The 26,957-nt window shown below is 39.8% G+C and overlaps 1 protein-coding gene across 2 annotated transcripts in view; it reads right to left on the reverse strand.

Annotated features, from left to right (window-relative positions):
• The window catches only part of SLK (STE20 like kinase), a 62,650-nt gene that overhangs the window by 32,005 nt on the left and 3,688 nt on the right, over positions 1–26,957 (reverse strand). For both annotated transcript variants that reach the window (XM_060241714.1, XM_060241715.1), the window contains exons 3-8: positions 11,727–11,891; positions 9,785–9,833; positions 8,642–8,791; positions 3,559–3,631; positions 2,311–2,505; positions 1,470–1,551 (exon numbers count right to left, since the gene is read on the reverse strand). In XM_060241714.1, coding sequence (XP_060097697.1) covers positions 1,470–1,551; positions 2,311–2,505; positions 3,559–3,631; positions 8,642–8,791; positions 9,785–9,833; positions 11,727–11,891 — 714 coding nt within the window. The remainder of the gene's footprint in view (positions 1–1,469; positions 1,552–2,310; positions 2,506–3,558; positions 3,632–8,641; positions 8,792–9,784; positions 9,834–11,726; positions 11,892–26,957) is intronic.

Raw genomic sequence — 26,957 nt, forward strand, 5'->3', positions numbered from 1 at the left:
GATCTTTAAAGGTAAAAACAACTTGAACTGTGCTTGTTAATAAACAGGTAGATAGTGCAGTGCTCACAAAATATGTGTAATATGGATATTTCTCTCTGGCTCCCAACAAGCAGACAAGCTGCAGCATTCGTTACCAGCTAAGTTTCCAGACAGTCTTTAAAGTTAGACCCATGCAGAGCTCATCACAAGACCACAGTCTTAAAATTAAAGGAAATTCAGGCTGGAATCTTAAGGACACTTTCCTGGTAGTAAGTGAATAAAACTGGACTCCTGAAGAGACCTGTTCAGGATTGCTCCCCTAATAGGAACTGACTTTGTTATTATGTTTCAAGATCTGGGTGTCCATCATATCTATTAACTTAAAATCCAAATGAGACTTCTAAGAACAACCTACACCAATTATACTTCTAAAAACAAATTAGCATTTTATATTTGCAAGTGCGAACTCCACTTATTTATTTGCTCTTTTTGGTCAACAGTTCTGTGCTTTTTACACTGCCAGAACAAAGGCTGTTCTTTCAGAAAACTATTCGTTCTGCTTTGTGCTCTTTCAGAGGTCTTTCAACATTCTGGACAAAAGTAAGAATGCAGCTACATTAAAAAATTATCCACCCTACCACATTTTCTTCTGGTGGCTCTTCAAATTAGCAGTTTTTGGGGGGGTTTGCAGCAAGTGTATGTAGCACTGCTCCAGAAACTGCTCAAGGTGGCTTACAACATGAAACAAGTAAAAGGCAGATAGGCATACATTAAAGGTTCCCAACATGAGTAGCAACAAGGTTTGAGATCCCCAGGGTCACATGTATGCCCAATATCTTTTCCACTGTGATTTATTCTCTCTCTCTCTCTCTCTCACACACACACCCCAATTATATTTGAAAACTCAACTTCAAAAAGGGTTTTGGCAATAATGGTGGGGGAAAGCACAAACTGCCATATCTCTGTCTCTTTGAGAATTCCCTTATGCATAGTTGTCAAGCTGCCTTTTTCGGGTCATGAAACCCAAAGCTGTCTTGTATTGAATCAGAAAACTGATCCATCAAGGTCAGTATTGTCTACTCAGACTGACAGCAGCCTTCCAGGGACTCAAGCTGAGGGTTTAATATTACCTATTACTGGTTCCTTTTAACTGGAAATGCACAGGATCAAACCTGGAACATTTTGCAAGCCGAGCAGATGCTGTGCCACTCAGCGATAGCCCCTCTGTTGGCTGAGTCCTGGCTGTATACTTCATATGTATACTTCAATAACAAATCCAAACATAACTAGATACAAATAGTTATATAATGTAAATACATAAACATTGTAGCAGCTCACCAGCTGATGAAGACTCCTGTCCCTCTAGTAAGCCATGTCTGATGGCACTCTGAACATATGCTGTGTCATTCAATTGAATTTGTTAAGTAAAATTAATGCATTATGAGTAGACGCTCAAGGAATAAACACAGGAGACATTTCATTCTTCCTACCTGGAGAAGTTCAGCAGTGCTCCATCTGGCATCTACATTCTTCTCCAAACATTTTTTTAAGAAGTCTTTAAAGTCAGCTGACCTGCATAAAAGAAACTTAAATCTAACACAGCTACACGCAAATTGAATAAAGGCATTTTGTTCCTCTGTCTGGGTCTGTCATAACTGACCTACTAGCACAAAAACAGGGCAAGAAAGAGGATGAACAATGGCAAAGTTCAGTGGGGTCTTTCAGATTACTTGAAGAAAAAAGTAACAAATGTATCTAATTATGTTTCAAAACAGAAATTTTACCTTTTGTCACACATATCTGCTGTCCTATAGGATAATAATTATATTGTATATCATTATATGAAACCTGATGCGCTGGATATGCTAGTTTGCTTCCATAGTTAAAGACAGACAACCATGCTCCCAGCTTGAGACAAGAAGATCCTTTCTTCAGTGTGCACATGTTCAACTGAAAGCTAGAACAGGGATCTTCAACTGGTTCATATGTAACATTTGTGAAGATTCAAGGTAGAAAATGTCATTGTCACTATTACTATACTCTTTATGTTTGATTGGGCTTCTTTTTAAAGTAAGGGGAAAAGAAAGAGGAAAGAAGGTGAGAGTTTTTTAATGTAAGATGTTATTTCAGTAGATGCAGTTTCCCCCTGCTTTGTAACACCACATCTGCCAAAGTTTTCAAATGAAATATATACCTCTAACTATATCAAGCAAAGTTTAATATGATTAGTTGGCTTTTTCAGTGAAAACTACTTTTGAACTCTATTTAAAGCATATGCTATTTCAATAACTAGTCCAGAGAAATTAAAAGTTAAAAAAATAGTAAATTAACCATTTTGAAGGTTGTGCCAAAGAAGGCGGTTCAGACTTGGCAATTTTCAGCAGAACACGCATAGGGTTCAGTTCATGGTGAGGTGGTTCTATTTCAGCCATTTCTATTAAGGTAACGCCTAAAGACCAAACATCAGCCTTATAATCATAAGGTCTGTCTTTAGATGTCTCACACATTACCACTTCAGGAGCCATCCTAAGGTAAAAAAAGAAAAAGAAAAGAAAGCCAAATATTACATAAGATTGTTAAAGACTACTCTGCAACATTTGAACAATTAGGTACTACACACATACTAATAATAGAAGTTCTAAGTGTTCTCAGTCATTCAAATTGCTTATTGTATTCAAGACACTGCATTATTTATCCATATAGCTAATTCTCAAGTGTGCCTCCTATCTGTGGATACCTAAATCCGCAGATGCGGCCACACTTACCCCAAATGGGTTTTTCTGCAAACCTGGGTGACACCCTAGATTTGCAGAAAAATCTGAAAAGTTTAGAAAAATGGGGTGTGTTAAATCTTCCCTCAATAAAAAGCTTGTCTCTGCATGCACAGACAATGCACTACTGTGGAGCAGCCAGAGAGGGTCTGGGTGGTTGATGCTGCAACAGAGACAGCTGTGCTACTAACACCGCCTCGGAGCTACTGGAGGGCCTGGCCATAGAGCCTGACAGCTGCTGGTGGGCTCAGTTGCAGCAGCAAGACCCAGGAACCACTCAGAGCTCAGATGAAGACGTGGGGAGCTGCTCTAGGCTTGGAGCTCCCAGACACCACCACTGCTGTGGCTGAAGTCCAAGGGAGTTGTGCCAGACACTGATGGAGGTAGGTGGAATCCCCCTTGCATTTTTTGTAGGCCCTCCATTTTATTATTTATATCATTTACAGTATGCCTTTCTCACTTGGACACAAGGCAGATTACACAGAGTGAATCAACAGAGTTGACAGGATGGGATATTAATACAACAGGATTAGGGTTGTAGAGCCAATCAGAAATCTAAAAATAGAACTGAAGGAAACCATAAGTTTTAACATGACATATTAAATTATACAAAAATTACATAGTAGCATGTACTGTGTAAACTAAACACAGTAGTATAGACCACAGTCCCTAATAACTTACCTAAGTAACTTTGTGAATCATTTAGTATTGTGCAACTACTGCCTGCATAGAAAAGTTCTCTGAATAACTCATGAATAAATAATATTAAATAGTCTACTCTGACACAGCTATGAAGTGGCATTCTTACCAATATGGGGTACCAATGAAAGAATCCCGCCTCTGAATTGTCCTTGTATTTTTAGCAGACACACCAAAATCGGCTTCAGATAAATGAGAGAAAACTAGTTAAGAATTTTATGTTCATAACATGAGATTACTTTGATAACATGCAATTTTTTCAAATCAGAAAAAATTCTTTTTCATTACCACCTGCCAAGCTGCATCACTGAAAACTCTCAACTCCTCATATGCTTACTACTACTTAGTCTGAAGACATTTATAATATTTATAACTTTTGAATTTTTAAGCAAGAACACTCATCAGTTTAGAACTAGTGCAAGAATCTTTTAATCTAGCAAGCATGCAAAAGTATAATGAAAGCAGTGCAGGCAAATCTGAAACGCAATATTCAGCTCTGGATGCACTCCAAAGTAGTAAAAACTAGCTGTCATCTGATGACCTCTGAAGACCCACGTGTGTGCTGTGGCAAGCCTTCTCCTGGTAGGAACAAGGTAGGAGAAGTTACTCCTACAGTTGTACTGAACTTTAGACACATTCTAAAGTAACAAGACTTCTTACTGCTTCCAGAAATCTCTGAAGCCTAGCAAATTGTCCGAAGGGGACTATTTTCTTCAGAGGCAGTGAAGGGTCATTGTCATCAGTGACCACAAATTTTGGCTGTCTATCGTGGAAGCCCAAACATGTTAATTGTATCTTAAGAGCAAACCTAAGAGACATGCGCTGTTTTCACTGAGCTATCTTTTCATCTTGGCAAATTCAAGCTCCCTCATTGGTTGGGACAGGGTGGGACCATGGTGCATCAACCTTTGGCCTGTCAAACTATCAATCAAGAATACTTGTGTGCCAATGGTTGAGTCTGTTCCTCTCTCCCGCCCGAGTGGCTGTTGCTAGCAAGCAAAGCTGTCAGTAAAAGGCAACCAACCTTAGTTCTTGCAGTTACTTGCTCTCCCTACCCTCCCATGAGCTGTCGCACTGATTCACAGAGGGGAGAGAAAAATCCTTCCCTCAGATGGCTGAGGGAGGAAGGAGGAGGGAAAAAGCCAGAGAAAGGCTTCCTTTGATTGGCTGAGGATTCCTCCCTATCCTCCTCTGGAAAGGGGGAAAAATGCCATCCTGTGGCAACAGGCCAGATACACAGAGAGAGATATAGAGGGAAAGCAAGACACAGAGACAGACTGAAGTCCTGTGCTTAAGACCAACAACATCATCAGACAGATGTTGGTCTGAAAGGCCTCTGAGGCAAAACTCATTGGGGCCAGTCCTGACTAGGGCTGCCAGTTCCAGGTTGGTGGGAAATTCCTGGAGATTCTGTGGTGCAGTCTGAGGAGGACACAGGAGCAGTGGGATCTGCCAGTCCCAGGTTCTTGCTGCAGAAGCTAATGGGGTGATTTTGGACCAGTCACAGACTTCTGGCCTAACCTACCTCACAGGGTTGTTGTGTGGATCAAAGGGGGGAGAGAAAAGAATAATGTAAGCTGCTTTTGCCGCCACCCCTCCCCCTCCACTGTGGAGAAATACTGTACTTTTCCTACACTGAGGCTTCAGGGAGGTGGAAAGTGATGGAAAGCTGGAATCAGAGCAGATAAAGGGAAGGAGATAGGTTGCCAACTCCAGGTTAGTAAATTCCTGGAGATTTAAGGGGTATAGCCAGGAGAGGGTAGGGCCTCAGACAGGTACAATGCCATTTCCTCCTGGTGAATCACCGTTGCCAACTCCAGGTTAGGATACAGTTTTAACATCATCACTATATCAAACATTATATGGGCTGTCTCCTCTTCCAACCACACAGTAATAAAGAAAGGCTTTCTATATACTTGAGGGACTTCCTTAGGTATCGGGGGGGGGGGGGAACCCGTGACTGTAAAATAACAAAAAATAAATAATCCCCCAAACAACCTTAAGAAAATATGCTTCTGGAAATAGAAATGTTCAATGCTGTTGAGAGACAGTTAAAGCAAGGGTAGAAGGGATCAGCCTGATCAACACTCTTTCTTTATAGCACAGCAGTGATGGCAAGTCCTCCAATCCACAGTTTTAGAATCAAGGAGAGAACGTGTCCATGTAAAGAGGTAGAATGTGTAGAATGTGTACTATTTTGTCACTGTTTCTATCACCAAGTCCGGTCTAATGTAATTTCCCCTCTGCTTAAGAATTACCTAGGTTGCTCTGATGTTGATATTTTAAAGAAGCTTTTGATGGCTGTGAACGCACAGGTCACTATTAGCTGTGCTAAATTTATGTACATGTACATTATGTACATCTAAATTTTAAATATATCTAACTGGTGCAGATCTTAAGTTCTTACATATGGATTTTAAATGTTACATTTTAGAGATATTTCTGTTATTTTTAGACCAATTCTATTCTTAAATGTTTTATTGAATAGTTCTTGCTATTGACTTGCACTGGTCATTGGCCAAATAAATTGATTGATTGATATAGCACATCAGTAAAAGGAGTTAAAAACTTTTAAAAAAACTGAAAGCAGAGAATTCAGAGAACGTGGTACACATATCAATATAATGCTCTTCAACTGTTGATTAAAAAATAAACAAAAAGCCAGTGGCAGGGGAAGAAATGGCTGCTGCAACAGCCAAGACTTGTGGGAATCCAGGAGCATGCCTGCCCCTTTCCTAGCCATCAAGTCAGTTCTGCTGCCATCTAAGCTGGCACCAGGTCTCCAGCCTGGACAATTCCAGCATTCCACATCCAGGACTACCTTCTTCGCTTTCCATCCCTTCTTCACTGCTCCTGAAGTGTTGAGGGGGAAATAATGACAAAAACAATGGTTCTTAATCCAGCCACCCACCCAAATCCTGAACAGGTAACTGGATAATGAAACAGTATCCTACTCAAAATATGGATCTGAAACTATGCAAATTTTTGAAGCCTACATCTCTAGTTGAGTCTTCTGAAAGGGGAGAAAAGCAGAAAAAGATGGAGCACATTGAGCTAAAGCCCATGAGAGCCTATCAAATCCTGATGGGAGTTTTGCATCCTGGACTTCCTGATGACATCTAGGTTTTTTGGCCACTGTGTGACACAGTATTGGACTGGATGGGCCATTGGCCTGATCCAACAAGGCTTCTCTTGTGTTCTTATGCATACTTGTGTGAATTTCCAAATTGTATAACCATTCACCCTCCACAACTCCATGCAGACCACAACTGTATCTACAGCAAGCTGCACAGCTGAATGAATAACAAAGGCCACAAAAGGCCCATCCATAGAAAAGAATAGAAAAGTCATAATTAAAGTAAAAATCCATGCCAAAAACCACTGAATCAGAACTGAGCATACTTATTGCCCTCTGAAAATTCAAAACAGTTGAGAATCAGTTAAGGGGTGGGGAGCAATGTAGGAGAAAGGGAAATTGGACTTGTCAAGCCACTAAAGAGCTTACATCCTGGAAGAAAAAATCTGGGTGGATGTGTGTATGCAAGAGGTAAATCACCCAGTTGTTCATCCCTATCTCCAGCGGGCTCCAATATGCAGGCATGAATAAAAAGATGTGTGAATGCAAATGAATGGACAAAGTCAGGGCTTTTTTTGAACAGGAACACAGTTCCTGCTGGCTTGGGGTCAGGGGGTGTGGCCTAATACACAAATGCGTTCCTGCTGGGCTTTTTCCTACCCAAAAAAGCTCTGGGCTTAGTATGGTTCCACTTGTGTAACATCTTATGCAACATCTAGCACTTTCCTCTATATATCTTATGGTGCCCAAAATTGGTTACACATGATCTTATGCAAGCTGAAACTCAAAAAGGGATATAATACATTTGACAGCACACATGTTTACTAGAGTCTTTTTCATTTCTGCTTGCACAAGAGCTCTAGTGCAAGTGGAAATTTTGTGTTGGATCCATTACAAAATGTTTCAAAGTATGCCCTCAATAAAGAAGCTCTATATACTATCGCAAATAAAAAAATGAGCCCAATTATTATGGCAGAAGGATTTTAATCCCTCCCTAAAAATGGCAACAGTGAAAATAAATGTCAAAAGTTAATACATTTTTCTGCTTATCTATCCCTACTACCTCTGCTGCTTTTGAAATCTGTTTTGGCTTTCCCTAATGCCTAAAGCCCCGTAGTGTGCAGTACTGTAATCCAAGCTCTGCTCACAATAGGAGTTCAATCCTGGTGGAAGCTGGGTTCAGGTAGCCGGCTCAAGATTGTCTCAGCTTTCCATCCTTCCGAGGTTGGTAAAATGAGTACCCAGCTTGCTGGGGGCAAAGTGTAGATGACTGGGAAAGGCAATGGCAAACCACTCTGTTAAAAAGTCTGCCATGAAAATGTCGTGATGTGACATCACCCCAGAGTCAGAAACAACTGGTGCTTGCAAAGGGAATCCTTTACCTTTTTTAATGCCTTTGTATAATACTTATACAAAGTGCATTACCTGCCTATTAATTACAATATCAAGTTAATAGCATAAGCAATTTTATAAAGAATAAATCAACACAAATAGATCTACTATAGATCTCAAGCTATGACAGTCACAGTATCATTCAACTTCAAGATACAGAGAGCCTATTCATATGCTCTCTGTGCAGAGTGGGTGCTGCTTCTGAGTGGTTAAGCCAATGTTTGATGGGCAGATATGACGACTTATTAACCATACCGCCAATCAGCCTCATGACATTTTCTGAGCAAGGCATTATAGGACTTGACCAGATTCTGCACGTATGCTACACCATTAGGACTAAACTGACTGCCCAATCATATGAAATTAAAAACAGTGACTGCTGGCAATCTTCCTCGAGCAGGTGCTAGAACAGTGAGCTAGATGCAAAAGTATCCTGTATGTGTGCACCAAAAGCTTTGCCACTTGCCAGTTTTCAGCACACATTCAAACAATTACGAATACTGACACAGGAGCTGCCTCTCTGAAGTCTCAGCATAATTCTTCTATGCTTAATTAGTATAGTCACTTCAGTTACTTATTTTCCAGGTCAACAAAACTTACCTACGCCTCTTAGGCAGCATGATATGCAAGTACTGCCAAAAAATAATATAAACCAGGAGGTTTCCTTTTACACTGGTACAATTCAAAACAGAGATAGCAGGTGAGTAACTTGTACAATACTCACCTAGTTTTATGTCTCCATCTAATGTGAAAAGAATATTGCCAGCTTTTAGATCCCGGTGGATTATCTTATTTTCATGTAGATAATGCAGTGCTTCAAGAGACTGCCTGCAAACTACCCTGATCTGTGGTTCTGTTAACGGCCTCTCAAGTTCTACAAGAAATACAAATGTACTTAGATACAAAAATTATCTTTGCAACTAGTATTGACTGGTACTTCTAAAATAAACAGCTTAGCAAACAAATAAAGGTTAAATACCTTAATGCATGCAACAAAATTCAAATCATGCCTCATTTTACTATACGGATAATCAAACGTAATCTGACTATTATATACATTAAATAAGGTTTTACTATGGCATTTCATACCTCCAAAGTAAAATAGCTTTGGAAGGTATTTAAAAATAGCTATAAATGAAACAGTCCATTTCTGTGCCCCCTCCCCCCAAAAATTTGAAATGAGCTGCAGTTGTGATGTCTCAACCCAATAAAAAACTGGACCATCTTGCATATGAATCCAGATGCCACAACAACTTATGGTTTCTTACAAACCAAGCAATCCTTAGTCCAGCAGCCACATAAAAGGAAAAGGGTGCATGAATGCATGAGAATTTTTGAGGATTGTTTCCAGATATGCGGCCACCACAATACAGTCATGTAAGTTTATGTAACCTTCTTCTAACACACTAAATATTTTCAGGGACACAATTCCATCTATCCAAAAATCCAATGAGAAATTAAACATAACACCCAAAGTCATAGATTCAGGTGGGTATCCATATTTGTTTGAAGCAGTAGAACAAAGTTTGAGTCCAATGGCACCTTTAAGACCATGAAAGTTTTATTCAAACTTTGAACAATTTGAACAAAATTTTGTTGGTCTTAAAAGTGCCCCTAAAACTTTATCTAAAGCAAGAGATTTAGTCTTTGAGAAATTGCTGCATTATATCCCATACGATTAATATACTTTATTTTTACATCAGAAAATTAAATGTAAGCCTTGTAAAAATGTTCATTTACTATTTAAACTGTGCTACATAAACTGTGGAACATGAATGGAAAAGCAGAATATACATATACTAAATAAATCTGTAATATACAGCATAAGACAATTTATAGCGCAAGGTAATGCACTGATTGCACTTACCCAACATTACAGCATCCACTGCACCACCAGCACAGAATTCAATCAGGATCTGCATAAGAAAAAAACATTCAGTTGTTTAAAACTGAGATTAACTTTTGGCTTATCAGCAGTACACAGAAACTTAATTTAAAAAAACAAACAAACCTATGCTATCTATACAGGCAAAGGTTTCTGATCATTGCTTAATCAATTACCTTCCCTCCATTATTTTTTCCTGATCAGATTAGAGCCTACAGATGAAATCTGATGAAATTTATATCTGATATTTTGTAAGCCAGAATCTCAGAGAACAAAACCCACTGCAATTCTTTTCCCCTCTGCCCAGGCATTCTCTCTAAGGTAGATTTAGGCTTGAAAACCATAAATTAATGCCTATGGGTAGAGCTGTATATACCTTCAAAGAAAAAAGTACAAAAGGTAGACGCAACTCAGCATCAAGAAAAGCCCAATATCTGAAGCAAGTGAAGAAGATTAATTAACCTCACAAAGTCTGCTTCCTTTACATGACTCTTTTAAATTGTTAAGTAAGGCGACAAGGAGACACACACACAAAAATACCAGAGGCTTTGAGGCTCCCACGTTCTGTTCTCAATACCAAATTTTCTGCTTACAAAAATATGTATTGTTCTGCTTAAATGGAAAGTCATTTTCCCTTACACTTTTCATGGCTCTTCATGGCACTTTCACAGCTCCTAAGAAAAAAGTAGCATTTGCCTAGGAAGACAAGCTCTCCCTAACATGTGTTTTCTTCACTCCACTATCTGAGGAAAGCAGCATGGAACTACTGCCCCGTGTTATGTTTACAGATGACAATGAAGCAAAGCCAATCTTCTTCAGGAGATGCTTGTTTCTCCAGGCATTCTACAGTCACAGCTCAAATGCTACCAATTGTCTTGGAGTACCACAGATCTGGCTGGCCTTAACCAGCCTTCATTTATAGGTGCTGCCTCTACCTTCCCAGTATTTCGTCATGCACAAAACAGCAGACAAACATGTCTCATTTTAATCTAAGCAGCGACAAGTTAAAAAGTAGCAAGAAATATTTCTAGATAATTTTAATTGCATGGTAGCCCACTTTAAACTGGGACCAAACAGAAGTGCTTCTCCGCACCTCTAAGCTCAAAGCACAGAAAGTCAGCAATATTCATTTTCCAAGGACTGATGACTGGGGAAAGGAAGAAAGCAATGGGTTATCTACTTACCTTACATTGGACTTAACAATACCCAAAAAACATGGTATGAAGGGGAGGAGTAGCACTGCACACTCAGCACTGCACACTCACTTGGCACTGATCAGAAGCTACAAGAAAAATTCTGTTTCCAAGTACATCCCAACCCAGTTGCAATCACCACCTCTTGACTCCAATGGAAAAGATCACATTCTCATCTTGTACTAAATTTCGTTTGAGTGCTACTGACCAGTCCCATATGAAGCAAGAAGCAGACTCTTTCCACCCTTCCTCCAAGTCCCATATGTATAACAGAGGGTCCTGAGGAAGGACTATACCTTCACTCAGCCTGGCAGAACAACCCTTCCCTGAGTCTGAGGAAGGAAAGCTGCTCATCCACCTCAACAAGTCCCTAGAACCACATACTTCTTAAACAGCAGGCTACTTAGTTCCCTCAGTGAAGTCTCACCAGGTCAATTTGGATGTCTTCATTCCTGTCTGACATTTTGAAATATGCAGGTAACTTATCCCTTTCAGAATACAAGACTAGAAACCCTTTTTCAACACCAGTAGCAAACATCTCAATTGTTTAAATATTTACTAACTCAATACAGTACTCGACAGATATTTTATAAGATAGTCTGCAAACACAAGAGCATAAAAATTTGTTCTCTAAAAGTGATAGCCAACTTCTATACAAAATATGATCAGTTATGGACTAACCCACAATATTTCCCCAAACCATGCAGCTCTGGACAATAGTAGATACCTACCCAAAGATTATTTTCATAATAAAAAGCATCTAGAAGTTTCACGATATTGGGATGATCACATGATGCTAGGATATCAATTTCAACCATATAGTCTTCAAGTTCTTCTTCTGATTTGGTATCAATCACCTTTGCAGCAGCCAGGACATTTGTTTCTTTGTTTTGAGCCTGAAAAAAATCAAAAAAGTTGTAAGATTGATGTTTTTACATTATCTTTAGTGTTCACCCTTCTTTAGGCAACCTTGAAAGTATATAGTAGCTAGCAAAAGCTTGCTGGCATTCACAATGAACTGAGAAGACATGCAGAAAGGAATTCCCTCACTTCCATATTGTACACTCCTCTCTTCCCTTCCCCTCTCCTTGAGGTTGAAAAGATTTCTAAATTGGCTCTTTTACCTTTGCTAAGGTGACCTTCCATTATAAAGGCTACTATGGGAAAGAAGTGGGAGTCATGTGAGTTAGGGAGTGTAGAAACTACTGCCTAACAGTAAAGTGTTGACCTATACAATACATATTAAAATATTTCACATTTATCACTACTGCTCTTATTTTAAAAAATCAAAGTTATAAAGAAATCAATAAAAGAAATATCAGGGAAAAAACAGTATAAACATGTGGAACAATTTCTTTTAAAATTAATTTTAAAGCTTACAGAAGCATTCTGCTAAAATAAAATGAGAGGACAAAACAGAAAAGAAAAGAGAGATTACTCATTACAACACATCAACAGAAATCCACCCTGAGAAAATAAAAATGGTTTCACCAAGCACCAAATGCTTAACTTCTATGGGGAAGGGAGTTCAATAACTTTGTCATCACAACAGGGAAAAAAAATCACCTATGATGCCCACTTATCTTACCTCCAAAGACTGAATGCATGTAGAGGAACATCTCATGCAAATCTAAATTAATGGGCGGGCTCATATGTAAATATACTTTTAAAATATACTTTGGATCCCAAACCTGACTTCGTAGGTAATTACCACTACTTCGGAGATGGATCAAGATGGGTAGCCTTGTTAGTCTGTCTGTAGCAGCAGAAAAATGCAAGAGTCCAACAGCACCTTAAAGAGACTAACAAAATCTGTGGCAGGGTATGAGCTTTCATGAGTCAGTGACTCACAAAAGCTCTTACTCGTAACAAATTTTGTTCGCCTTTAAGGCAGGCATGTCAAACTCATTTGTTCTGAGGGCTGGATCTGACATAAATAAGCCCTTGTCAGGCCGGGCCATGCGTGTCATAAAATGTAATGCCAAGTAGCAAAGACAAACTTTATAAAGGACACAGACAAGCACAAAGATTTTTTAAAAACTTAAAATAAAACATGCTTAAAAGATTAGCACTCTTGTAAAATTTTGTTTATTTAAATTTCTGATAACTGACATCTCTTGCTCTGAATTATTGCATCAAAATCTGGAGACAATGGTCTGTGCTGTAGCAATCTTGAGTATGCTATTCAGGTGTTGTTCGGGTATGTGTCTGTAAGTTGCAAACCTACTTCTGATTTATTGACATTCATTACAGAATCTCATGGTCAATGCTTTAAGCCTAAGACCCAGGGAAAAGCATGAAATGGCTGGGCATTATGAGCTTGTGTACATAAGTTGCTTCATGTGCTGGTCAGCCAATGGAGAATATAGAGGTTTTACTCTATTGCTCCTGTGTGATTGAGTGAGCCTGGTAATGTGATGAAGAAGGAAGCAAGAGAGACAGAAGGAAGCAGATGACAGAGAATTGCTTGCGGGCCTAATAGGAGCTCTCTGTGGGCCTGATTTGGCCTTCGGGCCACATGTATGACACTCCTGCTTTAAGTCATTAATGAACAGCAAAGAGAATCAATGTTTTTTGCACCTCAGATCTGGATGGAGGATATATTACAAGAATTGCAACAATAATGCAAGTAGGACTGAATTCAACTTTTCAACTTGTACCTCATTACAAACCATGGTTGCTTTCACAATTATTTCTCGCCTCAACTGTTTTTGGTGATGTTTCCATATGAATATCCACAACAACAGCAACATATTTGCCAATGCAATTATTGCTGCTGTTTTGCTTTCTCTCAAGCATGATTGCATACCATCCAAAAAATTATATTTGCAAAATGGCAATGACTACTTTTTCCATCTATGTTGAACCACGTTATTTCCCTTGTTATTTTTAGTATGTCTATGGCTTTACTCATATTCATTATCTAGGGCAAGATACAACACTCCCACTTTACTTTGCATTTTATGGAAATCAGTGGGGCAAAAAAGGTACGCGTTTGTAAAACATGTCATATGGCGTGAACAGGGGAGGAAGGGCACAGTCCAACAGGGCCAGCTGCCCCACGCCCTGCAAATGGGAGGGCCACCAAATGTCCATGATTCCACTCTTTTTAATTAACAGGGAAAGAACATGCTCTCACCACCACTTACACCTGCTCCATCTGGGACTCAGGCCTCAGGCACCTGACTTCCGGCAACAGCATGGCTCCTTCCTATCTAACACAAAGTACTCGTCCCCTGATTGGGGGTGATGTTGGGCCCCTTTTCTTTTGTCCACAGCCCCACCCACTAAGACCACCCCTGATGCCCTACCATTAGGTATCTTTGGGCAGAAGCAACTGATTTATTCCCCTTGTAAGGGGGAAAAAAAATCTGAAGATCTACTTACATAAAGTAGAGCATGCTGTCTAAAACCCAAGAAGCATGTATAGAAAAAGGTCTAGGTGACTGTTCTTATTTGTATATATTTAATTTTCATCTGTGTATCTGCCTTTCCAGAGGAACGCAGGACTCAAATTATAACCATCATGTAGTAAAATCATCTCAGGGCATTGTATGAGCATTTTAATTGTTCTTAAATAGCTAAAAATAAACCCAGCTTCTGCACAAAGTTGTAGTTCTCAACATTTTAAAAGGACCTCCTTAAAGAAGGACAAGCAGTTGCTAAGGTAAATGTAATGTTTCCAATTCATCTTAAAAGATCTATAGGAAAAACTATTATATCAATCTTTCCCACACAAAAATAGTTATACATGACCTCTTCAACTCCACCAACATATAACATATAAATCATACCGAGATTTCATTTCATCAATTAACACCAGAATACAAATATGACTCACATGAGTAACGGAGACGTTACTTCCAGGATCAGTACCTGAACAGAGAATCAGAGGTCTGACCTGCCACACCATGCCAACATAGTTGGCTTTAGTTACACTCTTGATTTTAGTTAATGACCTCAAATCTAAGAAAAACCAGCCCAATGAACAGACTGATGGTCAAGACTGAGTCACTAATTTAATTGTAGCTAAGGTGGTGCATCCAGGTGGAACTCAGCAACCTGGATCATAAAGTGTTTAATAGGCTCACCAGTTAAAAGGATGTACAACTGCATCCACCTCACCAATGGCACAAAAAGGAAGCTGGAACTCCTGAAGGTCCCTCTCTCATCCTGCCATTATGGCTTCAATGGCTGCTCTACTTTTCCAGAGGCCATCAGCTTAAGAATTTCAACCCTTGGGTATGAAAAAAGTCTGTGCAGCTGATAACTGGGAAGCATCTTGGACAGCAGTAGGTACATCCAAGTGAATGAGGAGGAATATTGGTTGTCAACCAAGCAAACTATTGATCATGGATGTGAGGAAGGAGGCCATCTAGAATAAGTGCCTTTGGAACTACCTTGGTATAGTTATCTTTTGGACATCCCCGAAGAAAAAAATTCCATGAAAAAATATTTTTACACCATATCTCTACATGATTCCCTACAATGTTACTACCATCACAGCCAAAGTCAAATGCCAATAAAGTGTATATTCAGCCATCAAAAGAAGTGCTAACATTGCTGTTCTCAACAAAGACCTGGAGGTGAAAGTGCTGGTGGTATTTTGCACCCTATATAGCATCTTTAAGTGAAGAATGGGCATGCTTTTCAAGGAGTGCTCAGAACCACCTTTGCAGAACAACCTCAAATTTGGCAAGCAGCTTCCCCATCCTGTGCATCTGCACCCTCACACTCTCAGTGGTCAATGGTAAGGGAGTTGGCAATGTGGTGAACTTTGATGCACACCATGAAGCAAGCTTGGATACCAACCAAGTATGAAATCAGGATTTAGCAAGACAAGACACGTTTTTGTGACTCTGAGTGGGTCTGTTCCACAAGCTTAACTAAATTTAAAATAAATCTTGGCTTTGCATGGTATCCGAATGGATCCAGGGAGTGAGTGAGGGTGGTACTATGGAATAATCTAAAATACCTGCATTTGTTTTATTATTTATAAAATTTATACTCCGCCTTTGATCTTATCGAGGTCACCATGGCAACGAACAGATTTAAAACATACATAATAAATGTGATTGGTAAAAATCACTGAAACCAAACAAAAATGCATCATTCAAAAATTAAAACCAAGCTAAAATACAAAAACACAAAACCAAAAACTAGAACATATACATCACATGAAACCATAATTAACAGTAACTATGATTAGATAATTCAAACCATGGTTTAATGGACCCTAACTGATCATAAGGCTTTTGACAAGATTCCACATAATATTCTTGTTGACAAGTTGGTAAAATGTTGTTTGGATCCTATTACTATTAGGTGGGGATCCATAACTGTTGACAGACTGAGCCCAAAGAGTGCCTGTTAATGGTACCTCATCCTCTTGGAGAGGAGTGACAAGTGGAGTGCCTCAAGGATTTGTCCTGTCACCGAAGGAAAAAGAGAGTCCTATAAGTGGGGACTGTGCCCATCTTGAATCACCAAGCACAGAGTGGTGGGCTCTCAAAGGGTCAAACAACAAAACTGAAAACTCATTCAAACCCACACATCCCCAGAAGCCACTCAAGAGAGGAGTATCCCCAACAAACAAAAGAGAAAAAAATGCCCCAGGCCGAAGTCGCTTGGCAGAACCCCACACCCAGCTGTGGCCAGGAAATGAGCACAGCTGAAGACAACTTGGAAAAGGGATGGGGTTGGGCTGGTTCGTTAGGCAGAGAGGGCTGGAAAGGAGAGCAGTTAAAAAGGGGTTGGAACTGTGCCAGGGAAGAATTGCGCAGTATTCTGAAGCCAGAAGGATGTCTCTGTTTTGCCTGACCCATGAGACTGTCCTTGTCTCTACTCCGGCTCCTTGGCAAGCCTTTCCAGACTCTGAGTCTTTTCTCTACTGGGTAAAAGCTTTCTCTGAGAAGTGTGTGCGACTCTTTTAACACCAAGGAGCTTTCCTGTTTGAGGCTCCTTTTATTTAACTACCCTCTCTCTCTAGAGGTAATCAGACAAATTTAGTCTCTAGCAAGAGTTTCCCCTCAAACTGGCTGCTTCTTCACAAATCTGCTCTCTAGGTCTGAATGCTCTGACCGACCCTCTCAACTCACTCACTGCTTCTTTCCCCCCCAGTTCCTCAGAATTCTAAGCAGTCTGATGTCACAGCTCTTAGTCATGTGATGCAGCAGCTCTCTTGACTCCTTGCTGCTTTGATAAAAGCCTTGCAGTTTGTCACACATCCCCAGGGAAATGCTGATTGCCACTTTGAGGTCAGACAGCGATTTTTCTCCAGGCCAGTTTGGACAGGGACCCTGAAAGTTTTTTGACATCTTTTGGGCATGGAACAAGGAACACTGGCAGTGTGTGGGGGAGGGGAGGGACTTGTGAATTTCCTGTACTGTGCAGGGGTTTGGACTAGATGACCCTGGAGATCCCTTCCAACTCTATTGTTCTAATGAATTAATAGAGTGGCTCAGATTCAATCATACTAACCATGGCAAGCTTTAAGGGCAATAACCAGCACTCTGAATGGACCTAGAAAGAAATGGAAAAGTAGTACCAAGATCTGAACATTCGTGTAATATGGGCTGAACACCTGAATACTTCCCTCCAATTAATTAGTATTTCCCTCCAATTAAACCTAGTTCCTCCAAATCCTCATACAAAAATGGATCACCATAACTCAAACATCTATTTTTGTCAAACTGCTTGGATTCCCTACCCCTCTTTTTATAAATTATGGAAAGCTCATTAAAGCAGTGTCATAATGACTTAAAATTCCTAGCATAAACCTGACAAATAACTGGACTCTTTCTCTATGTAACTACACACACACGCTTAACATAAATACAGTTTTTAAAGAGCCATTCTAAACAGACTGAGAATATACTTGCATTGTTAAGAGCATTATGCTGTGTTTTATACTAACAAACACGGGGAGAACATTTTACCAGGCCTACAGCCTAATAAAATATGCCAAAAACAGAAACCAGGGACTTTTACTTCTAAAGTAGACACTCTAATGAGTAATGGTCCCTCCTTTTCAGAGGTCAAGATGACTTAATTTATTTAGCCCTTTCATTTTGCAAAAAGTTAGCAAATATTTAAGTACAAATATTAAGTCAGAATTATGTATCTTAAGGATTTATAGACACAATGAATATGAATAGTGGGTTGTTTTCACTATAGAGAATAGGTGGATTCTACAAATAATCTTTGAGTAAAGCTGTTCTGTCTAGCCTAACAGCAACTGCATGCACTCATGTGTGCGGATAATTGTGTAATAATTTATAATCATGCTGTAATATGACCTAGATTAAAGGATTATGAGGTTAAATTGTGATGGCAGATGTAGAAAGCTAAAGACAATGTCACATGGAACCAAATACCTATCATTAACTGTTTCTTTGTACTTAATCAAACCATAGTATATTTCAGTTATTATGCTACTATTTTACAGAAATTTCAAACTAATCATTAACATTAATTTTAATGTGACAGATTCTTACTCATGTCCAAGTGAGCGAGCTAACAGCCTATGGGTCTGCAGGAACTTTTAAAAACCTGTTTTATATTTCAGCACCATGATGTCATATTCTTGGTTTATCAGATAGCCCCTTTACCGCTGGAAAAAAGGCTCCCTGCAACAATGCTTGCTATTAGATAAGCTTATCACTGATTCAAATTGCCATCCACATTAACGAAATATCAGCTATAAGAGCAACAAGAGGAGGAGAAAGTAATAAGAAAAGCTGCTTAATGTTGTTCTAAGCTTCTAACCATGTTATAAATTAAAGCTACAATATGGGTATGCATCTTTAACAAAGTGGCTGAAATGTATCAATTATCAATCTTGAATGCACTTCTGAGTACCGGTGTTTTGTTTTAGATTCAATCTTGGATGCACAGGTCATATCAGACATGGCATTCCATAGCCAGAAAGGCTGATTCTACAGGTTCCTGCTGTGATATGTGATGCATATTTACACTTCATGTTTATTTTCAAACACTATCATAAGCTGAGTCAATTTGCGATGTGGTATAAAATTGGTTATGTCTTCCCAATAATGTTTAACTCTTATTATATACTATCATGTCTTATTAACTTTCATATGAAGAGATTCAGCTAGACTTGAACTTCATGTCTCACTTGAATCTATTGGCATTATTTTGCTTCCCAGATTAACATTTTATCCAGACGTGAAAACTTGTAGAATGGTGCAACAGACACTTCACACATTCACAAACCAAAAATGTATACACAAATAGAAGAGATTAGATTTATAACCCACCCTTCACTAGCCAAAGGAGTCTCAGAGTGGCTTGCAATCTCCTTTCTCTTCCCCAGCCTACAACAGACACCCTGTGAGGTAGGTGGGGCTGAGAGAACTCTCCCAGAAATGCTCTTAAGCAGAACACCTTTGAGAAAACTTGTGGCTGACCCTAGGTCACATCAGCAGGTACATGTGGAGGAATGGGGAATCAAACCCAGTTCTCCCAGAAGTCCACACACTTCACCACTACACCAAACTTGCTCCACCATGCACAAGTCTAGCAAGCAATGGCCATTAATCCCCAATTTTGTCTGGTAAGGACTATAGTTTACAAGGACTCTAATCCACAAACATCATTTGCACATTGTACCCAACGGGTGGAGGCAAGAAGACAAGGTGAAAGAAAGGCCCAATCATGATGCCCAAATTCATTTTGACATTTTCTCAATGTGCAAACAAGGCTTTTGTGCTGTACGAAAGCAGGACGTCATGAGATACATGTGGAGTCAATCCAGGTCAGTAATTAAATGGGAGGTATCCAAGTTCAGAACAATGACATTGGTGATGCCATGCCAAAAACCAGCTCTATTCATTAAAGTCCCTCTCCTCATTTATCTTCATGTTTCATTTATTCTGCCATGATTTTTTGGGTCCAGTACAGATGCAACTTATCCTGTCAGTTAATTTGACCTCTTGAATGATTACTATATCTCTTACAAATTCAGTTCTTCTAATATATCCTGGCTTAAGGGTTGAAAAGGCTGTATCACATTCATCTCCATTTGGGAGAAAACTAACCTGTCAGTTTTTGCCTACATAGTGACATTGGTATTATTATACCACATTTACACAGATTAAACTGTCAGTAATGCGTAATCCATGAAGACAAACAAAAGAGATACTTTTGTCATCGTTTAGATATTACAAGACACAAGCTTTTCTAAATAAAAGTGACTGAAAGTTTTATATCTATATTCTCAAATAAGGTATACCCAAGTATATTTTGCCAATGTTAAGGCTTTTAAAAATATGTTAGGATTTTTTTTAATATAATGTAATCATCACTCTTAAGTGACATTGGGCTACAGTATCAGATGAGGATCTGGAAGAACCAGATTCAAATTCCTACTTTGCAAGGAAGCATGTTGGGTGACCTTGCTCCATCACCATCTGACAGATTTGTTGCTGTTGTGAGAACAGCACAGAGGAAAAGAGAACAATGTTACAGGATGCTTTGGGTCCCCACTGGGGACATAAGGAGGATATAAAAAAATAAATTTTTCAGTGTGTCCAAATGTCTTCTTTCAAAAAGAAAATCCCCCTCTTAATTACATTTTTAATATCTTTTATCAATGAGGAACTTCAACAAGATTAAGTTAATAAAAATCAGATTCTGTATGTTTTTAAAGACAGGTTCCATGACTACAATCTCCCCCATCCCTTTTTTTTGGTCTCATATATATCCTTCCAGTCCTTCATCTCTATCAGAACCATTCATTTTCCACAGCCAGAATAAACAGCCTATTTTGTATTTCCACATTCAACACCAGTCTATTTCTCTTTCATTGCATTATCTAGTTTTGCTAGATCAACAAAACATTCAGTAAATTATGTTATCAGCAACAGGGACAACAGCCAGAGCAGTTAACCTTTCAGTATATGCCAACTACTTATTCTTTCTTCTCCTCTTATTACTTTGGCCTGCCATCATTTTAAAATAACTTTAGTCCAACTAGTCCTGATGGCTCTCAGGCATCCTGGCTGATCATGTAATTTGTTGACTGAGAAATTTGGGTATTATTTTTTATTCATGGAATCTGTATGCTGCCTTTCCAGAGACCTGCAAAAGTATAAAATAAGTTATCGAAATCTCCCTAACAGAAAACAGCCTTATAAGAATTATGCATATTCTCCCCAAATCAGAATGCAGCGTTTGCTGCACCACTATATTAGCATGACCCTTCATCTCCAAGGCATTGTGCACTATCATTTTTGTAACAAAACCATTATATAGCAACTATACGGTGGGAAGAGCAGCAGCAACATGGAAGGTCTGCAGAAGGGATAAAGTAGTACAGTCTGATTCTGAAGTTATTGTCAAGGCTTCTTTAATGTCACAAAAAGCCTGATAACTGTAGATCCTGTGCTGTCTGCCTCAATGTTGCTTATTTTTCACTCTCAATAGCTTGCTGCATCAGACAACCAACTCAATTTGTGAGCCTGGTACAGCATCCTAGTACTATAAATTAATTTGCAATAAGACTACTATCTTAATATCAGTCCTTTATTAGCAGTACAAACTTTGCTTAGTCTGTTTTCTATACAGGTATACTTGACTGTTACTTACAAATGTAAGAAAATAAAACACATTAACTACAATGTCTGCAGCAGTCTGAACAACTATACAACTCGGCATCTGGACCGAGGTGGCGTGGCGGTGCTGATGTTATTAGATCTGTCGGCCGCATTTGATACGGTCGACCATCAGCTACTGACCCGCCGCCTCGCCGACATAGGGGTTGGGGGGCTAGCCCTACAATGGCTTTCCCCCTTCCTCAAAGGTCGGGGACAAAGGGTGGCAATCGGGGGTGAGCTGTCCCAGAGGCACACACTTGATTGTGGGGTGCCGCAGGGAGCAGTTCTCTCCCCGATGCTATTTAAAATCTATATGTGCCCCCTTGCCCAGATTGCTCGGAGGTATGGGCTTGGGTGTCACCAATATGCAGACAACACCCAGCTCTATCTGCTAATGGATGGCCGGCCTGACTGCGTTCCAGGGAATTTGGACCAGGCATTGCAGGCCGTGGCAACTTGGCTTAGGCTGAGTGGGCTGAAGCTGAACCCAACAAAGACAGAGGTTCTTTGCATGGGTCGTGGCGCCCTGGGGAGGGAAATACCTCTCCCAGTTTTTGACAGTGTGCCTCTGAAGGCGGCACACCGGGTCAAGAGCTTGGGAGTCCTACTGGAGCCTTCATTATCAATGGAGGCCCAGATAGCAGCCACTGCCAAGTCGGCGTTTTTCCATCTGAAGCGGGCAAAGCAATTGGCTCCCTTCCTGGAGCGCCGGGACCTAGCAACAGTGATCCATGCAACGGTCACCTCAAGATTGGATTACTGTAATGACCTCTACATGGGGCTGCCTCTCTGCTGAACCCGGAGGTTGCAGCTGGTGCAGAACACGGTGGCTAGGCTGATATTGGGGCTCCTGAAATGGGAGCACATACAGCCGAGGCTACGCGAACTGCACTGGTTGCCAGTTACTTACCGGGTTCGCTACAAAGTGCTGGTTATTACCTTCAAAGCCCTATATGGCCGAGGACCTGCCTACCTAAGGGACTGTCTCTCCCCATACGAACCCCAGAGAGCACTGAGGTCAGCAGGGAAGAACAAGCTGACTATCCCTGGACCAAAGGAGGCCAAACTTCAAAACACTCGTACACGGGCCTTCTCCATCGCAGCTCCACACCTATGGAACCAGCTCCTGGAAGAAGTGCAAGCCCTGCGGTGCCTTGACCAGTTCCGCAGGGCCTGCAAGACTACCCTTTTCAGGATGGCCTTTGTTGACTGAGAGTGCTGTTGGGTGACTTTCGCTACTATCATTTATAAACGGAATTAGCACCTGGAAATCTGTATTGTATTTAGGTAACTGGAACGTTGTAAAGTTAATGTGTTTTTAAACTTTGTATAATTTTATGAAAATGTTGTTAGCCGCCCTGAGCCCGCTTTGGCGGGGAGGGCGGGATATAAATAAAATTTTATTATTATTATACTGAAATGCAGTTATTGTACTGTGTGAAACCATAAACAAAATAAGAGCAGAATGTCAATATAGCTGGTAAGACCCCTCCCCCCTTTGTATTATTTTCAGACTGTTTATCCTTCCTTCACTGTGCCTAGTATATGAACAGAGAAAAATAATGCTGTAAAACAGTACTAACATTATTTACTTTTAATTCTACCTAATAAAGAGGTTCTATGCAACACCAAAGCTTGCTACCAACACCAAAGTTCAGACAATATACAAAACTTATTTGCTTTGCATTGGCTACCATTTGCATGCAACATAGCAATTGTTTACTGAATGGCTTATTTTTTCATTTTCTGGAAAAAAAACATATTGATATAAGCATTTCATTCTGGGAAAAGCAAATGGCTGACCTTCTGTGAACTGAAGTGAAAAACTCACCCACAAAAGTTCAATCATGTAATGTGATCACTAAGAGCAATGCTTTATTCTAATGGACTACTTGCCACTAATGTCAAGTCAAAAACCTAAATGTGCATAGAACTGATACAATAACAGTAGAATATTTGCCTGCCTTAGCTCAGGAAATACTCTGTCAAGTCATATAAGGTGATGCTTTAGAATGAAATAAGGAGGGAATTTTGCCTATTATCTGCAAACAGGTAATAAAGTAATACATTATTTTCATTACACTACAAGACTGATTTAGTTCAAACACTGTTTATTGATCATGATTATGACCAATTGGCTTTGGAATGTTATCATTTCATCCTGTTTGAACCAAATAGTGTGGTAGGGCAACTGGCCCAGTATCTCACTCCTCATGACCTGGCCATAGTGGCCCATGCGACAGTCACTTCCAGGCTAGATTACTGTAACTCTCAGTGGGGTTGCACTTGGCTCTTATCCAGAAACTCTAGCTGGTGCAGAATGCGGCTGCACAGATAATGACTTTGTCACCTGTACAGGCATGGATCCGTCCTGTGCTCTGCAAACTGTACTGGCTGCCTATCCATTGAGTACTGGATCCATTTCAAGATGCTGGTGCTTACCTTTAAAGCATAGCTTCGGGACTGCTTCTCCCCCATATGAGCCCCCATTGGTACCTATGATCTGCAACTCAACTGCAACTTCTGGTGGTTCCTGGCCCCAGAAATGTCCAGCTTGCCTCAACTAGAGCCAGGGCATTTTTGGCCTTGGCCCCTGCCTGATGGAATGAGCTCCCCTTGGAGATCAGGGCCCTGCGTGATCTATTACAGTTCTGCAGGTCCCGCAAAATGGAGCTCTTCCACTGGGCCTTTAGTTGAGGAGGCGGCAGTTCTTTTAATTTGACCTCCCCCCCTCCCGCTTTCCCAGTTTGGGGATTTGGATTGGCTGTTGAGGCAGAGTTTTGAATTGGGATCATTCTGTTTATATCTTGTATGGGATCTGTTTTGTTGCCTTTTTAAGCTGTTTAATTTGTTGTAATCTGCCCTGAGCCTTATGCGAGGGCAGGATAGAAATTGAAATAAATAAGTATCAAAACATTTTTCTTCTTCATTTCATGCCTAGTTTTTAGAAAGTTTCTAAATTACTATTTGAGAGCTAAACACTGGAAATACACTTGAGGTGCATTTCAGTCTCTCCCTCCAAGCCTCCTTTTATTACAGTACAGCCTTCAACATTTTTAGTAAGCTTCTGATTATTTACTATGATAAATCCCACTGGACTGCTTCCATTTCAGTATGCATTATCTTCTGGATAAGGAAAGAGACAGCAAACTAAAACAGCAGGATCACAGCATGTTGATGGCTTGTTGACAACCTGAGGCAGAGCAGCCTAGTGCTGATACCTTGGATATGTGTGGAGGAGAAGAAAAAACCTTGATGATTTCAGCTTCTTAGGATGCTTCAAGGACCAAATGGTCTAAAGCAGGTTTCACTATACATTGTATGCATATTATTTTATGGCATATAGTATACAATTTAGTGCACTCTTAATTTTGTAATTCTATTTTATATTGTTGATTGTATGTCTGCTGCTCTGTTGACATTACGTGCTCCACCTTGCATTTCTGCAAAAAAGGTGGATTATAAAAAAGTATGCAATTTTAAAAAGAGCAGAGATAGCCGAGCTCATAACTTGTTTTAACTTTCAGGTATGCAATCATACATACTCACAGTGGCAGGCAACCACCAGGATATGACCCCCAGATGTTAAAAAAATGAACCATTTCAATCATCCATTCTAAACATTCTTCTAAAATATCTGGGCAGACCTCAAAAGCAGCCAGTGTTAAGATGTTACATTTGCAAGGTAATGCAATGAAAGTACCAAGTGGACAACCAAAGACAGAACTTCACATAGTCTTGCTTCAATAATTGTATTGAGTTAAATACATGAATGAAACAAATTGTAATAATAGAACAAAAGTAAATGTTATGTTTAAGACTGAAAGTGCTTAAACATAGAAAAATGTCAAATATCCATTAAAATTTATCACCAATTTACATTAAACTGCAAATAAAAGAAGAGTTTGATATAGACCCTGCCCTTCACTTGGAGTCTCAGAGCGGTTTACAATCTCCTTCCCTTCCTCTCTGCACAGCAGGGAGGCAGGTGGGGTTGAAAGAACTCTGAGAAAACTAATCTTGAGAGAAAAGCTTTGAGAGAACTGGCTGGCCCAAGGTCACCCAGCTGGCTGCATGTGGAGGAGTGGAGAATCAAACCCGGTTCTCCAGATTAGAGTCTGCCACTCATAACCACTACATCAAGGATCCATTGCCACAGAATTTCACAAGCCTACAAGGAATTGTATATAGAAAGTAAGAAAACTTAAGATGAATGGCTGGGGGGGGGGAATGGCAACAACACTTGAAGATGTTTTAAACACCTCTCAAAAAATTCTGGGACTTCATATAACTGATAATCACCTCTACACCTCAAGAACTATAGGAAAAAATGACAAAGAACCTAAATAGTTGGTTCCTAGTTCCATATGCAACTCAGAGATACAAATCCAGCATGTATTTGAACAGTTCTGTGCTCAAAAACATTTTTTAAGCTTTGGGAAACCTAATGCATCCATACACTCAGAACCAAACTACATGTGATGGCAGCTGTAAGTCCAACCTCTGGCCACTAACACTATTTTAGAGAAGCATTTAGCCTTTTAAAAATTGCCATAAGGGTACAATTCTGATTAGCCCACCCTGCAGTGGCAACAAGCAAGGTCCCCCCCCACCCCTTCAAGTGCCAAAACAACAACCCCAGAGCACACCAGGGGTGAGGGAGAGTAAGTGCATGCATATGCAGTGCATACAGCAATTTTTAAACAGCTAAATTTTCCTCTAAAATTGTGTCAGCCACCACAGGTTGGATGTGGCTGGCACAATGTGTAGTTTGGCCCCCAAAGTTAACTGAGAAATTAAGCTGAGGTACTCATAATTCAAATTATTTTATTCATACTTTGAAAAAGGATGACTGTTCTGTAAAGGAATGGGAGGATCATGAATACATTCAACATTTACACAACATGTACTTGTCAGCACAAGGTACACATACATGTGAAAAAGTCTCTGGATTACTCATGAAGTACCTGGCTCACAAGTGACTAATGTAGAGCAAAGCAAGAATCAGCTTGCATACTATACCATCTTGGTTTGAGGAATTTAAATTATTACCTTTCTGTTATATACAGTGAATGAGTATATTTATCTAAAAGCATGAAAAACTATTCTACCATTTGTACGAATTCTTGGCTTACAATTATAATTACTGTGACTGTGCATTTGCCATTCAGTATACTACTACTATTTCATTTTCTAACCTTTGACTAGAACTCAACTGTGAGTCTTATTAACCAGCGCAAAAAAACAATTAATATCTTCCTAACATAAACATGAAACCATAAGGACACCAAGGTAGGATAGCAAGCCTTAACAGTTTTTAAGGCCTGATTCTTATTTAAGTAATCA

Source organism: Heteronotia binoei, chromosome 6 (genome assembly GCF_032191835.1).
Source record: "Heteronotia binoei isolate CCM8104 ecotype False Entrance Well chromosome 6, APGP_CSIRO_Hbin_v1, whole genome shotgun sequence".
Classification (NCBI taxonomy): Eukaryota; Metazoa; Chordata; class Lepidosauria; order Squamata; family Gekkonidae; genus Heteronotia; species Heteronotia binoei.